At 37.4% G+C, this 15,007-nt stretch overlaps 1 protein-coding gene across 1 annotated transcript; it reads right to left on the bottom strand.

The window, feature by feature from the left end:
- Nucleotides 1-6,641: 6,641 nt before the first annotated feature.
- On the bottom strand, nt 6,642-8,163 carry LOC122664774 (WRKY transcription factor 22-like). The gene is made up of 3 exons (XM_043860749.1): nt 7,673-8,163; nt 7,405-7,518; nt 6,642-7,285 (listed from the first exon to the last, which is right to left on the bottom strand). The coding sequence occupies exons 1-3, from the start codon at nt 8,161-8,163 to the stop codon at nt 6,748-6,750; spliced, it is 1,143 nt and encodes a 380-aa protein (XP_043716684.1). The 3' UTR covers nt 6,642-6,747.
- Between the last annotated feature and the right edge of the window lie 6,844 nt (nt 8,164-15,007).

The raw sequence follows: 15,007 nt of genomic DNA on the forward strand, positions 1-15,007 counted from the left end.
TATAAAGAATTTATTTGCAACAATTGAACTACCAAATAGATTCCTTATTATTGAAATATTTCAGATTGATGCAATCAACCAAAACAACTTTAATTTCTGGACCAAATGTCTATTTAATTTATTCGATTATTTCATTAAATCAATCTAAAATTGAAATAGAAATCATACCAAATCTTGACTAAATTACCTTGAACTGGCTGTTTCACATCATAGCAAGACGATAAATGCAATAATACTGCAATTAATTGATCAATACCAATTAATTGTATTTCTAAAGTAATTTTGTACTTAATTTGCAATATTATCATCTAATTAATTCCCTTACTCTGATTTCTTCTTTTGCGATGAGATAGATACCTTGTTATTCTCGGTGATGGTGTATCTGGTTTCTTTACTTCTCATCATCATCATCATCATCATCATCATCATGTGTTTAATTTCTCACCTGAAGCTGTGATTGGGATGAAAAGGTTGCAGGGATCGATGCAGGAGGAAGGTACGGTTCATGGATGATTTTACACAGAGAGAGAGAGAGAGAGAGAGAGAGAGAGAGAGAGAGAGAGGACATAATGAACCTTCCCCATCATCACCCAGGACATAATGAACCTTCCCCCATCATCACCCACCCACTGCAACCCTTTTCATTCCAATCAGAGATTCAGCTGTTGCAGAGACAGAGACACAGAGACTTTGAGAGATTTGTTTCTTCTTTTATTCCTTTCTCATATGCTTTGGACGGGAAAGAGGGAAAGAGGGAAAGAGAGAATTGGAAGACAGAAAACAAACTTGGTAATTGTCTCAGTTTAATTGGGATCTATGATATATATAAGATCCAGCCAAACCTACCTCAACAAACAAACAAGCCCCACCTCCTCCGTGATTTCAGCCAGCCCATACACACGCCCCACCATCCTTCATTAACTCACACTTTTACTTCCTACTTTGGTCCTCTAAGTTGTTTTGTTCACGTATAAAAAATGTTGAGGGATTAGGAGTTATAAAAAGGGTAAATTACACGTCACTCTCTGGTTTTCAAATGAAACTCAGATCATCCCCTGATTTTTGAAAAAACTCAAATCACCCTTTGATTTAGACTCCAATATGACAAATTAGTTCCTACCGTTAGTTTTATGCTGTTAAGTGATGATGCCAGTCAGTTAAATAAATTTAAATCCCTAAACTACCATTGATCAATATTGAGGATGAAGAAAGGGTAGTATTATAAATTTAATTCTAATGTTTTAGTACAAGGGTAAAATAATCTTTTCACACCAATAACTAACAGCAGACAAACACCGTTACTGTAGAGGGGGTGATTTTAGTTTTTTCAAAAACCAAGGGGTGATCTGAGTTTCGTTTAAAAATCAGGGGGTGATGTGTAATTTATCCTTTATTTTTTACTATTATCCATGACTATGTTTGTAGTTTCTTTCAATTTCTTTTGCTGAATCCTTATCAGTCCCTTCTGGTTTTCTGCAAAAATAATCAATCCTTATCAGTCCCTTCTGATTTTCTGCAAAAATAATCAACCCTTTGCTATCTCTCACTTGTTAGTTTCTTTTTGTCATCGCTTACTTGTTAGTTTCATATATGTTCTTTTTGCCATCTCTCCCGTCTTAGTTTCATGTCTGTTCTTAGTACTACGTTAGACTTATGTTCTACATATTCATGCAAATTTAACATACACTTCTAATAGATCCTGTCATCTCTGTTTATCATTATTGCTTTCCGTATTGGATTAATTCAAGCCCATTTGTTGAATTTGCTTACTTTATTGTTTTCCATACTGCTCTTCTTTCTCTGATCTCTAGCTTTGATCTTGTCTGTGATTCCACAAGTGTTTCAGCTGGGCTTGATGCTATGATCCTCCCTTCATCCCTGTTTTGGATTTTGATGTGTGAATGGTGTTATTCTTTTTTTTTTTCAGTTCTATAACTGTGTTTACAAGTGTATAAATCATTTTTGAGAATAATGATACACCAATATTCTATCCAAAAAAAAAAAAGAAAAAGGAAAAGAATAAAACCTCATCTACCCAGCACAGACCATTCTGTTATGTTTTCCAAAGGATATGAACAAAAGATTTTATTTATAGATTTATTTCCAAAGAAGTTGAAATAGAGCCAATTTTCTATTGATTGGAAGCTTCAATGATAGTATTTGGATGGCTCTTCTAGTATATAGGATTTGACCTATGTCATTGGTTGTTCATCCTACACTAATGCACTTTAAATTAGGCTTTTTTCTGCTGGTACCCTAGGACTGATAGTAAGAGTTGAATTTTTTAAAGTAATGAAAGTTCAATCTTGCAGATAAGAAGATGCGTTAATATCAAGAAGGGTAAGGATTTGGCAGAAACTAAGCAAGAGTAAAGATTAATACGATTGCATTGAAGATAAATCCCGAACAGTATTGAGATTGATATTAAAATTCCCGATGTTGGGTAAGAAATTACTTGTGAGTGAAGGGATCCAAGGGTTAAACCAACAAAAAGTTGACTTGCCATTTCCCACTTAGCAGAACACCGTATTTTTCAAGTTAGAAAGAACAGAAGCAATGCTATTTCAAATCTATGAGTCTCTTTTTGCAATTGTTTAAGGTCAAAGATAGAAGTCCTTGGAAAGTATTTGGCTTTTAAAATTCTAGCTCAAATGGAATTAGTTTCAGTGATAAGTCTCCATCCTAGCTTTAGGATCGATTTTTTGATTCCAAATCTTCCACTCTTAGGAGGATGACAAACTTTGTCCCACCCAATTAAATGACATCTCTTCTTTTCATTGTGTTCGTTATTTCAAAATCGATTATAAATGGAATCTAAGTCTTTGCACACTTTTTTTGTAAAAAGAAAACAAGACATTAGATAAAAAGCAGTAGAAAAAAACACATATTGAATTAAAACACATCGACCAGCATAAGAAAGAAAATTTGATTTCCAAGTAGAAAGTTTAGAACTAATCCTATCAACAATAAACTTTAAATCCCTACATTTAGATTTGGAATGACACAGTTTAGCGCCTAAATACAAGGAATTAGTAGACATTTCTTTCATTTGAAGGAGAGAGCATAATTGTTTCTTATTTGAACCCACCACATTTTTTATGAAAAAGATCTCACTTTTTGAAAAGTGACCTCCTGGCCAGTTATGTCAGAGAAAAGGTCCATAATTAATTTAATGGTTAAGAAATCTTTTGCAGTAGCTTTGCAAAAATTGAAAGGATCATCAACAAAAAGAAGATGAGAATCTCGGGGGCTTCTCTGGAAACCTTGATTCCCTTAAAACGTCTAATGTCTCTGTAAGCACTTAAAATCCAGGATAGGATATCCATTGCTAGGAGGAAAAGGTAAGGACTCAGAGGGCAGCCTTGTCTTAGTCCTCTAGATGGTTTCAAAAATTCAAAAGCACTTCCTTCAACTTTGAAGGAAAATGAGGTACTTGAAATCAAATTGTTGATTAAAGAAATCCAATGTTCATTCAACCCCAAAAATCTAAACAAATTTTTAATAAGTTGCCATTCAACCCTATCATAGGCCACTGTTAGTTGGAGTACTCTATACCCTACCCAAGTTCAATTGTAAATTGGTGACCATCTATATTTCTATAGGTTGTCACCTTTGTATTGTTTCATGTCTATCCAATATGAGACTAAACTACCATGACCATTCTCTTTATATGTGAAAGAGAACGCTGCATGGTCGCGTGTGGCGCATAGCTCCTACGCCTAAACACAAGGTCATGCAAAATGACCATCACACTGGGTTGTGCCACACACATCCCTATGCGTGCCGAGATGTGTGTGGCACAGCTCAACCGCTGGATGCCCCCTGACAGCACCTTGGGCGCACGCCTCCCTGGAGACGAGCTAAATTCCCCCTCCTCCCTCTTCCCTTGCATATCATATCCTAATATGGGGCAACTCATGGACCATTGTGATGTCTTACTACCGAACTATATAAATGTGATACTTAAGCTCTTTAGAGTAGAACCCTCTCTTAAGGAAAAGACAAAACCTTAAATGTGATACTTAGCTCTTAAGGAGAACCTTAGTTTTTCATGTTGGACAAAGTTTTCCTTCACCCATAGAGGACGGTTCACCCCACCATCCTAGGGTTCACATACCCCTCCTAAGATTTTTGTATGTTCCAAAATACCCTTTTGATATCCAGTCCCGCCCTCTCCTGCGCCTTGGTGAATCACCGTACGTGGGTGGAGGGAAACTCGATCATTCCATGGATACTCAAGATCATAGATTGGTATTAACTAACCTCAGAGGAAAATTTTTTCCTACGACACTAGATACCCATGCAGCCATGCTCTCTCACAATCTCTCCTCTCTTTGACATCCCTTAACCCGCGTTGGGCTCCTTTGTAGCGTAACATAGTGTGCAGTGCACATCCAACGGTCCTGTGTGCTCGGACACGCAGCCCAACACCCTGCTTGTGTGTTGGACTGCGTGCCCGAACACACAGAGCCGTCAGATGATGCACTATACACTGTGTCGCGCTACAGAGGACCCGAATCCCCGTTAACTCTCTCTTAATTTCTTCTACCTTTACTGATGAAACTGATCGATGCCCGCCCATTGGTGTGGCATAGGAAACTTTTTTTCACTCTAGCGTTGTGAGAAACTTCCTCTTTAATTAATAAGCATGTCTTGCTTTTAGCTATCAGCAAACCAACCCCAAATCATCCCCTCATCTAGGAAAAAGTTGAGAGTGATTTTCATATAAATTTCTGGACAGATTTCTAATCACCACCCACTTGATTTAATTATAATATCTGTAAGGGATAGACAGAAACCCTAAAGCCAAAACACCTCAAAACTTAGTTAAGTCAACAAGTTAGATTACTTTATTATTTATAATCGTCCATGTCATTTTCTAATAAACACTCTTTAATTTTAGGGTTTTCTATTACATTAATTGATGACATTTTCTCCAAACCAAAGAAATGGGATCGGCCTCCATCGATTCTGATTTGAATATAATCGGAATCAGAACTCCGAAATAAAATTTAAAAGATATATATATATATATATATATATATGTAAGTCTTAAGAATTTTTTATTAAAGTTTTAAAGACTATGTCAAAAGGTAAGTTTCATTGATTTTCTACAATTTTATTGATTAAAAGAAAAAAATAACCAAAAACTAAGATTTGACTGCATTCATGGTTGATTCAAAAGAAAAGTTTAGATTTTGAACAATAATCAAAATCGACTGACTTCAATTTTGTCAATTCTAATTCAATGCTATAAACCATGCTCCAAATCGTCCATGTTGTAATAGTATAGAACATATGGTGATGAGCATTTAAACTTCAAATTGGGGTCAAATCATTCCCTACTAATCCGATCATCATATCAGAATCAACCAAAATCGATCTAAAAATCTTAGAATCGATTCCACATATATGAAAACCCAACATTTTGATCCCAAAAATCCTATCAACCACTTTGAAACATCTAGAATTGGAATCAATCGTGGCTGATTCTGTTTCAAATCATTTGATTCGACTAATTTGATTCCAAAATTTGAAACAATGGACTTATGAGAGCATGGATTTTGTTAAGAATATCAAAATGGAACCGGAACCAAAACCGCCTGTTGATGATTGTTCCGAACTGGATCACAAAGAAATGACTCAATTTTAATTTCATAGAATCTCTTCTCGATTCAGTTTTGATTGGTAGTTGTAAAATCGACAATTCTAAATCAAATGGAAACTAGTAAAACCAGACCAAAATAAACTAAATTTTCTAAAGATTGATCCTGTGTGTGTGTGTGTGTTTTTTTTTTCTTTTTTTTTTTGTTGCTTTTTTCGGTAGTAGATCCTGTGTTTAATAGGTTTGTATTTCTAAGATGATTTTTTCTTATGTTAGAATGTATAGTAAGAAAATCCCCAATATACATTGAGATGATAAGCTTAGTTATTCTAAACTCAAATTAGGTGTAAAAATAATCAAATTAAAATGTATAAAAATGAAACAAAATGTGAACCCGTATCACATACTCCATGAATCAAAATTAAACACATTATAAATCGGAATTGCAACAGTTTTCCAAAATCAGCACTACAAATCACATATAAAACAAATGCAAATCATATAACAAAAACTAGATAAAATGGATAAAATTGAATCAAATACAAAACGATTTTTACTTTGACTGACTCTATCCGATTTTGAGTTGCACCTTATCAAAATGTAAATCGAATCAAAATCGGACGGAATATTCGGAGTCTTCTTCAAGACGAGGCACCCACACAACTGTCACGCACATTTTTTATAAAATCTCCAACTTGGAAGCCCAAAAAGTAAAATGTAAATTTAAGAAATGAAATAAGACGAAAATTAAAACCGAAAAAAAAAAAACTTTTTAGAAGTATCTGCGTTGACCTTCTCGTTGATATACACTTTACAAAGGGGAAGGAGATGGTTCGCCGATGCCTACGAATCTTGATTATCAACAATCATACACACGAGATTACGAGAATCACAGGATATACTACTCCTAATTTTTATTTATCTTAATTAGAATAAGACCGGCAGCATGGAATCACTCTTCTGCTGCTCTTGGCACTCTCTTGGTAATGGCGATGTTTTAAAAAACAAGTGTTGTGGGTGGAGAATCTCCCCCACTCTCTCTCTCTCTATCTCTTTCTCTCTAATTTTGGCGGACAAAAAGGAAAAAATGGAAAGTTGGTAAATCTTTAGCATCCAATGTCGGGCGCGGCTTTTACGGCGGTTCAGCTGCCACCAGCAGCGGTGGTGGCATTATGAGAGAACCAAGAAGGCGGAAAAGTTGCCGGCAGTTGGTCGTCAGAGCAGTCATCCAAGGCGGCGCCGTTGGTTGGTCCATCGAGTTCACCAAGACCCTCGAAGAAATCATCTCCCATCATCATATCGGGAATAAGAAGATCGTCGTCTTCATCGTTATCCACAACTATTTCTTCCTCTTCATCCTCTCTGCACTCCTGCTTGGGCTGTTGCAGAAGCTCGTCTTCCATGGCGGCAGTTGGAGTCTTTGGAGAGAGACCCGTAGTCGAAGCAGGGGAAGAACAAGATGGTTTGTTGGTGGGTGTTCCGGGTTCGTCTGCTGGGGTGGAACCCTGAGGATTGGGGAACTTGTTCCGAGTACTACCGGCGAGGGAATTACGGTGGGTGGGGACTGGGTGGTTGTGCTCCGCCGTGTAGGTGATGATGATGATTCCTGGATCTAAGCGGCTTCGCTCCACTTGTTTCCTTGCTAAACACCCTTTTGAGCTGCTACACCTGTAGTAACCCCTGTTATTGAGACAAGAATCAAACGAACAAGATTGATTTAATTGGGAGACAAAGATAAAAAGACAGGCAAAATAGATTGAACAATGGAGATAAAGAAAAAAAACCCAATTGAGATCTACCTCGGATAAGGTGACCCTTTGATGGGTTTCTGGCCATATTTACGCCAAGCCCACATATCCGAAGAAATGCCCTCGGCCGGTACTTGGCAAACAACCCTCTTCTGTTGATTCTTCCTGTAAAAAGAAAGAAAAATTGAAAGTTATTACTATGAGGGAAAAGGAGAAGGAAATTTGAGGAAATGGGCATCTGGGTAGGAATCTATCTTTTTTTCTTTTTATTGAGAAAGAATCTAAGGAATAACGAACAACAAAACAGAGAACAACGAACCTTCTTTTCGATCGAGGGGTCTGAGAATGATAAGTAGTAGTTGTCGCAGCGGCAGCAGTAGTAGGCCCTGTTAGACACTGGGGAGATTGCTTTTGTTGCTGCTGCTGCTGCTGTGGTTTCTGTTTCTGTTGCTGTTGCTGCTGGTGTTGGTCTGTGAATCCTACATGGGTGAGAAGAGAAGTGGGGTTGCTCTGTGGGGAAAGAGCTTCGACTTTGGAGAAGAATGGTTTGTAGAGTGCCTCTAATTCCTCAAGAGGAGTTAAGGTTTCAAGGAGATCGGGGAAACAGAGGTCTTGGTGGTCCAGACCCAAAAGAGGAGGAGAAGGAGGAGGAAAACAAGAGAAGTAGCAAGAAGGCTCTTCCATGGAAGTTGTGGTGAGGGCGACGGTAGCGGTGGTGGTGGTGGTGGAGGTGGGGGTGGAGGTGGCGGTGGTGCAGCAGCCTCTTACCACCGCCTGCAGATCCCAATCGTCTCCCATGTCGAGAAACATAAGGGACTGTTATCTCTTCCTTGAAACTTAGGCAGTCTCTCTCAGTTCCAGCGATGATTGTTACTCCCAATAGCCCTGTGCTTGACTCTGCTCTGCCGTTGCTGCTGCTGCTTCCCCCCTTTGGGTATGCCGGTATGGGTATAGAAGAGAGAGAGAAACAAAGGACAGCGCTGACTTTTGAAGATAGAGAGCAATACAGAGATGGGAAAAACTAGCCCTGGTTTTATTATTTATATATGTGGCTGAGAGGAGAGGGGAGAGAAAGAGAGAGACAGAGAGAGAAAGAGAGTTCATTTATTTTTTTCCAAAACCGCTTCAGCTTTTCCATTGACTTTTGTTTAATGTCAAAGGAGAGAGAAACGGTTTTCGTTTGTAACCCAAAGACAAATACCCTTATTGTAGAGAGTCCAAATCCAAAATGGTTTTCTATTATAACTGCCAGAAACGCATTTCGATCAAAAGTCCACACAGTGTCCGCAGTACACGTTGTCGGTACGCTCTAATTGTTTCTTCGACCGCGTCAACATGGCACCGTCGTGGTTACAGTCTCTGCGTGTCTGAGTCGATGCTGAGTTGGTAAAATTGGAGAGGATGTTTCTTACGTGTTACATTAATATTTTTAGGTTTACACAAATTGGAGAGGATGTTTTTACATTAATATTTTTAGGTTTACACTGACATTCTCAGTCCTCTCTATGATCAATTATGATAAGATAAACAGTTTTGTCAAATAATAATACTTGAGATGTAACGGAGAAGAGAATACAACAAAGGCAATGTGGCACACACAGTACACATGGCCTTTGTTATACCGCAGGTTATACACACCCTACAATAGAGGATTTTTATTCATCCACTTATGGTTAAGATGTGAGAGAGTGTAGGAAAACATCCCATAATTGTTGTGTTAATATAAAGTGCAAAACAAAAGAGGCTTTTAAACATATACAATATTTAGAAGAAAATTTTTTCTTGTAAAATATCATTTATATGAAATTTTTAACAACGATACAAACAAAACCATTTAAAGAAAATTATCCCAACAGTGGCAGTGTCATGCACTCTTTCACAGTCTTCCCTTCTTATGCTCCCCTATCGACAAACTGTCTGATGCATTCCTCATGCCCCCATTGGCTTGGCACGGGGACTCTATTCACCTCAAACTATCCTCTTATCTTATGCTCTCTTGTTGCCCCAATTATTTAAAGCAAAGTGGAAAAAAAAATCTTATGATAAGAGTGAAGATTTCTTCTCGTGCCCTCTCATAAACCACATAACCTACACTAATATCCTCTCTCCTTTCACGAAATATGAGTCTTTTTAACATAGATTGAATTCGTCTCCTGCCATGGATTTAGATATTGTATCTACTAGTTTGGACGATACGATAGCCATCGATCAATATTGATATCGGTCAGATACCATGAACTGAAACCTTGCTCCCAACCATGGATGAAGGAATAGGAATCGGATAGGTCGGATTGGCCGATTCATTTCCATATCGATAGAGATCGATATTGATTCCTAATTGATCGTGTATCAATGTATCAGTATTGACCAAGAGTAAAAAGGTATTAAAAAAAAATTGATTTTTAAAGAAAAACATTAGCAAATCCATCTAGTCTCCGAATACCAATTGTTGAACATGGTTTAAGGAATCGGTATAAGATATTTGTGTCAATATCGGTATAAGTTGATACTGATTCTTGATCGATCCCAAATTGGTGAACCAAGGGTAAAAAAGTAATAAAATCTTTTTTTTTTAAATGAAAAATAGAGGTAAAAGTGACTTGATCTGGGTTGGTTTGGATCGATATCAAATTGATCTGAGATCGACACCGATCTCGATACTGATATGTAAATCCCTGTTACTGAATCCTTGCTCCAATGCATGGTTCTAAGTATTGGTATCAGATCGATCTGTACTGGTTTTACACCTTACTGATAATGTATCGGTGGCACGATATGGACAAAGGATAAAATGGTAAAAAAACCCATTTTAAAGGAAAATTAGGATTAAATTTGTTTGATTCTATCGATCCTTACTGATAACATATCGGTTTTTAGATTGATTGATACCCGATCAGATACCGTGCAGTAAAACTATACTCCAATGCTTTCACCTTGTGATTTTCCAATTCCTTTAAAAACAGGAATTTTTTTTTTTTTAGGGTGAGGAGTGTGGGGAAGAAAGCTGCTGCAGTCTGCAGACACCGGTCAGTGCGCCTCAACTGTCGTTATCCCGAATACGGGCGCGTGTCCGGTGTAAACGGAGTTTCTAGACTTTCTAGTTTAGGGAAGGCAAGGGAAGGGTCCGTTGAAGGAGTGTTTTGACTGAGATTCATTTATTATAGTGTCCTTAGGGTGCGGGAATTAAGGACCACCGACTCACCGAGAGACCACAGGAGCACATCGCCTCAACTTGCAACTTAAATTAAAAGAGTCCTGAGATGGAAGAGATGCCAAATAGTGACCTTCTCGACGGAACGAGTGCGTACGATAAGGTCCCTGTACAGCTGTAATGCGCACACCCTCTAGGGTTGCCTTGGTGGTTGTTGAGTGGGATTTGGATTCTCTGTGGTCTAGGATTGAACGGCTATCTTACTTTGCGTTAAATTCATAGGTCATCATGTGGATTTTATGTCGATCCAATTGCTGATAGATGATGGTCTGATTTGAATTTTAAATTAAGCTCATCTACCAACTATTGGATTAGCATAAAATCCATATGGAGGCTTGGGAGTTAAACGCGGTAGGCCGCTTAATCCCAAGCCACAGAGGATCCAAGTCGTGTTGTGTGGATGGCATGTGTGTTGTTTTTTTTTAGGAGAGGCTAGGGGTGTGTCTAATGGGACTTGATCTAATGTATGAGTTGGAATACCACGCAATCCTAGGAGACCTATAGTAGAGTGAAAGCTATCTTCAGTTTAAAAATTGATTATTTTTAGTGTTTAGTCACTTCCGACTGATTCCAATTAATTTGGAATTGAAATTGACTAAGATTGATCCCATTAGTGCAGCAATTGTAAAAACCTTGAGAGTATCGTGCTCAATATGCCTCCAATCCAACGGCTGAGAATTGGATAAGATCACTTGATTTTTTTAAATGGTTAATGTTGTTACCACATAAGATGTAGGATTTTAAAGAATCGATCTTTCTTTAGTTCTTGAATCTCTCTTTGATTGATCAATATATAATCGGATCCTCATTTTTAATGGAATTGAAACAATCTCTGGGTTTATCAAAAGACACTTTCAATTGGCGGGGATCCCTTGAACGAGATTAGAGATCTTGTGAATGGATCCAAATTTTAAAATATATTCTGAAACCTTATTCATCTCTCTTTCTAGTTTTTGAATGCAAACCAAACACAACCTAAGACTGTGTTTGGTATGCATTCTGGGTCGATTTCGCATTCTCCATCGTTAAAAACAAGATTAACCAAATAAAATATTGATATATATATATATATATATTATTTATTATTTTTTTTTCTAGTAAGAAAATATTGATATAGTTACAACCAAAAAACGTGAGATTATAATATCTCATTTGTGAGCCGCGCCATTCATTCTTAAATTATCAAAAAGAAAAAGATAAAAAAGGGTCATAATTTCGAGTTGCTGCACTAGACAAGAGTCAACGCAACAGGATGATGAAGACCATCTAATCTGTAGAATCAGAATCAGGAACACGATCTCATTGATCTGTAGGACTGCAGCCAAGCAAAGGAGGTGTGTCTCCTCACGTATCAAATGCTTATGACTATGAGATTTTATATTATCTATATCTATTTTATGGTTTCAATTATTAAAAATAAATAGAAAGGGAACACCAAAAAAAAAAAAAAAACAACCCACGATCCCCACGAGAAAAGAACCACCATCAAGTTATGGGTAGAAGGAGCAAAGGAAATGATAGGGATCATTCATCATCGTGGATTTAGGTATTGGTATCATATTGGATGATAGGTATCGTCATATCGGTATTGACACGGCATCGATATGTATCAGTCGATATTCATTGTTCTTTTTTTCTTATTTTTTATCTTGGAAAAATATTATGGGAAAAAGGTGGAAGGATGAAGTAAGGAAGAGAAGATGGGGATGTTGAGATGAATGAGTAGCAAAACTAGGAAGGATAAAATAAGGAATGATCAAGTTAAAGTTGATTTGGGAGTATCTCTGATACATGATATGCCACGAGAAAGTCATTTGAGGTGGCATGATCATGTTCAACGAAGGCCTTTGAATGCTCCAATATGGAAGTGTGATTTAATTCAGATTGAAAGAACTAAAGAACCAGGGGTAGACCTAAAATGATCTTAGGAGAAGTGCTGAGAAAAGATATACATAGTTTAGGCCTTATATCAAGTATAATCTCGAATAGAGTTGATTGGAAGGCAAGAATCCATGTAGCCAATCCCATTTAATTGGGATAAGGCTGAGTTGTTGTTGTTGTATTATTAGGAAAAAGTGGTCATGCATCTATGCAATATATGTCTCCTTACAATTTCTTCTTTCTCCCTTCTCATTATTAATATGCGTCTCTTATTGACGAACTCATACCCTTGCTCTTTATCTTCCTCTCGAACGTATATGATGCCAAGATAATTGAGTTCTATACCATCTCTCTCCAAAATGTTATGACACAAAGATTTGCTATTTTTTGAAATGTCGATCACATGACAATTATTTTACCATGTGGACAACTGATGTTTTCATCCCTATCATTGGATGAATATTAGAGAACATAGTTTAGATCTACCATGTCCTACATATGTCCCAACACGTGTACACATACTATATTTATGTGTAATTCTCCCAATTCTGAGCAGGAATAGACAATCTAGGTGAAAGAAAGAAAAAAAACTCCCAAGAAAAATGAATAGCTAAAATGTATCTTGTGATCTTCACAACATCACAAGCAAATGTGGCTTAGGTCTTCTTACAAATTTTTTTTTTCTTTTAAATTTATTAAAAAAGAGGCAATTTCCTAGATCTACAAGATAAGAAAATTTTTTACAAAACAAGTAAATTTACTATAAGTATAAAACAAAGTTAACTTTTACTTGTTTTGTAATTAATTTTGTTCTCTTGTAGAATTAAGTAATTTCTTGAAAAAATGTAAATTTGGTCACAAGACTTGGTGGTAGTCTTAGTAGTGGACATGTAGAGAGTAAAAGAAACCGTGTTATAGACACCAATGACTGGACTTGGACTTTGTCTCAACTCCTTCCACACCAGCGGCGTGCTAAACTGTTTCCTTTTGTAATTGTTAATGATCCTATGTAGCTTGGACATTCATAAGTCTTTCCATGCTTAGCTTAGAGAATGGTAGTAATGACTTGTCTTTCTCTGCTTCATTGGTCAAATATTTTACACCTACTTATAAGGCTTTTCCTTCTAGTCGTTTTAGGCCGGTCACAAGGACTAGCCTTTTTGGCTGGTCCCTATTTCTAATTACCTTGTGGGTGGATAGAGACTGGGAGTTGGGACCCACCATTGGATGGCCCCACATGAGAAATTGTACATGGCCTAGATGATCTTGACCGTCTGTTTTTAACAGGCATGGAGGAGGGGATCAGGATCCTCGCCAATACATTGGAGAGCCCAATAAGCCCACTTATTGGATAGGATCCAAATTAGAATTCATCTTTAAAAATACTCGTTAGGGAAAATACACTCTAGTATAAGCCTTCATATAATTAAAGCTCTGATCACATCCGATATAAGATTAATTTAACGTGGAAACCGAATAAATACATGTTCTTTTTCTTCCACCAATACTCCTCTAAACACTCTAATTGACAATATAGAGAAGTATTGATGGAAGAAAAAAGACATGTATACGTCGTCACAAAACAGCATTTAAAGTCTTCATGTATGGGGAGCTGATTCAGGATCAAAACTAACCTTTTTTGCTCTAAGTCTCTATACATGAGATATTTGTCATGTTTCCCAAGTAAGGATCTGGTCCTTTTTCTCTCTCATTATAGGATTCTGATCCTCTACGATCAGGCAGGTAACGGCTATTGTGCTGTCTACATCCAAAAAGAGGCGAAATGATCACTCTACCCATTGCCTGAGCATCCTGCTCAAGTAGGATCCACACCCCTATCTGGGTGTAGGCAGCACAATGACCATTACCTACCCGACCGTTATGGATCCAAATTGCTCATTGTAGGGGAAACAAGGGTTGGTCCCTTTCCAGTCACTTTTCTTACATAGAGCTTAAGAGATGCAAGTTGATCAGATATAGTGGTAGTGCCATAATGGAAGCAAAGACTAACTCAATGGTTTCTTCTCCTCACTTCTTGATTGTTAATTTCGTCTTATTTGATTGAGAGAGAGAGAGAGAGAGTTGCCACTTCTTAAGAGGTTGAAAGGGAAGAAGCTCAATATGTAGGGGTCTCTCGTGGGTTTGGCATAATAAAGGAGCGATGTGGACTTTGATAGAAACCTCTCTTTCTCTCTCTTCTATTAAAGAAAAGAGATTGTGATCCACACATACAGTGTTTCTGCCCTTTTTCAATCTATCAATCTATCACTACCTGTTCCATCATTCTATTTATATCTCTCATCCCAATCATCCATCATCTTCTATACTATATATACACACACACACACAGATGTTGCAGAGAGGCGACCCCCACCACGTGTAAAAACTGAGAAAAACACTCACTAGTTCGAACTTCCCTAGCTTTCTCTTTCTTTTTTTGTTCAAACTTTAGGCACCAAGTAATAAGCCAACATCTTCCCGCGTTTTGGACCTTCAACTGTGCCCCCACCATCAATACTTTTTTGTTATGGAACTTATGGTGGCACTTCAACCCAACATTAT

The sequence above is a fragment of the Telopea speciosissima genome, chromosome 6 (assembly GCF_018873765.1).
Source record: "Telopea speciosissima isolate NSW1024214 ecotype Mountain lineage chromosome 6, Tspe_v1, whole genome shotgun sequence".
In the NCBI taxonomy this organism is placed as follows: Eukaryota; Viridiplantae; Streptophyta; class Magnoliopsida; order Proteales; family Proteaceae; genus Telopea; species Telopea speciosissima.

Coding starts and splice junctions, on each gene's coding strand:
- LOC122664774 (XM_043860749.1), bottom strand. CDS start 8,163: ATGTTTCTCGACATGGGAGACGATTGGGATCTGCAGGCGGTGGTAAGA. Junction 7,519..7,672: donor ACCCCTCGATCGAAAAGAAG/GTTCGTTGTTCT, acceptor TTCTTTTTACAG/GAAGAATCAACAGAAGAGGG. Junction 7,286..7,404: donor AAAGGGTCACCTTATCCGAG/GTAGATCTCAAT, acceptor TCTCAATAACAG/GGGTTACTACAGGTGTAGCA.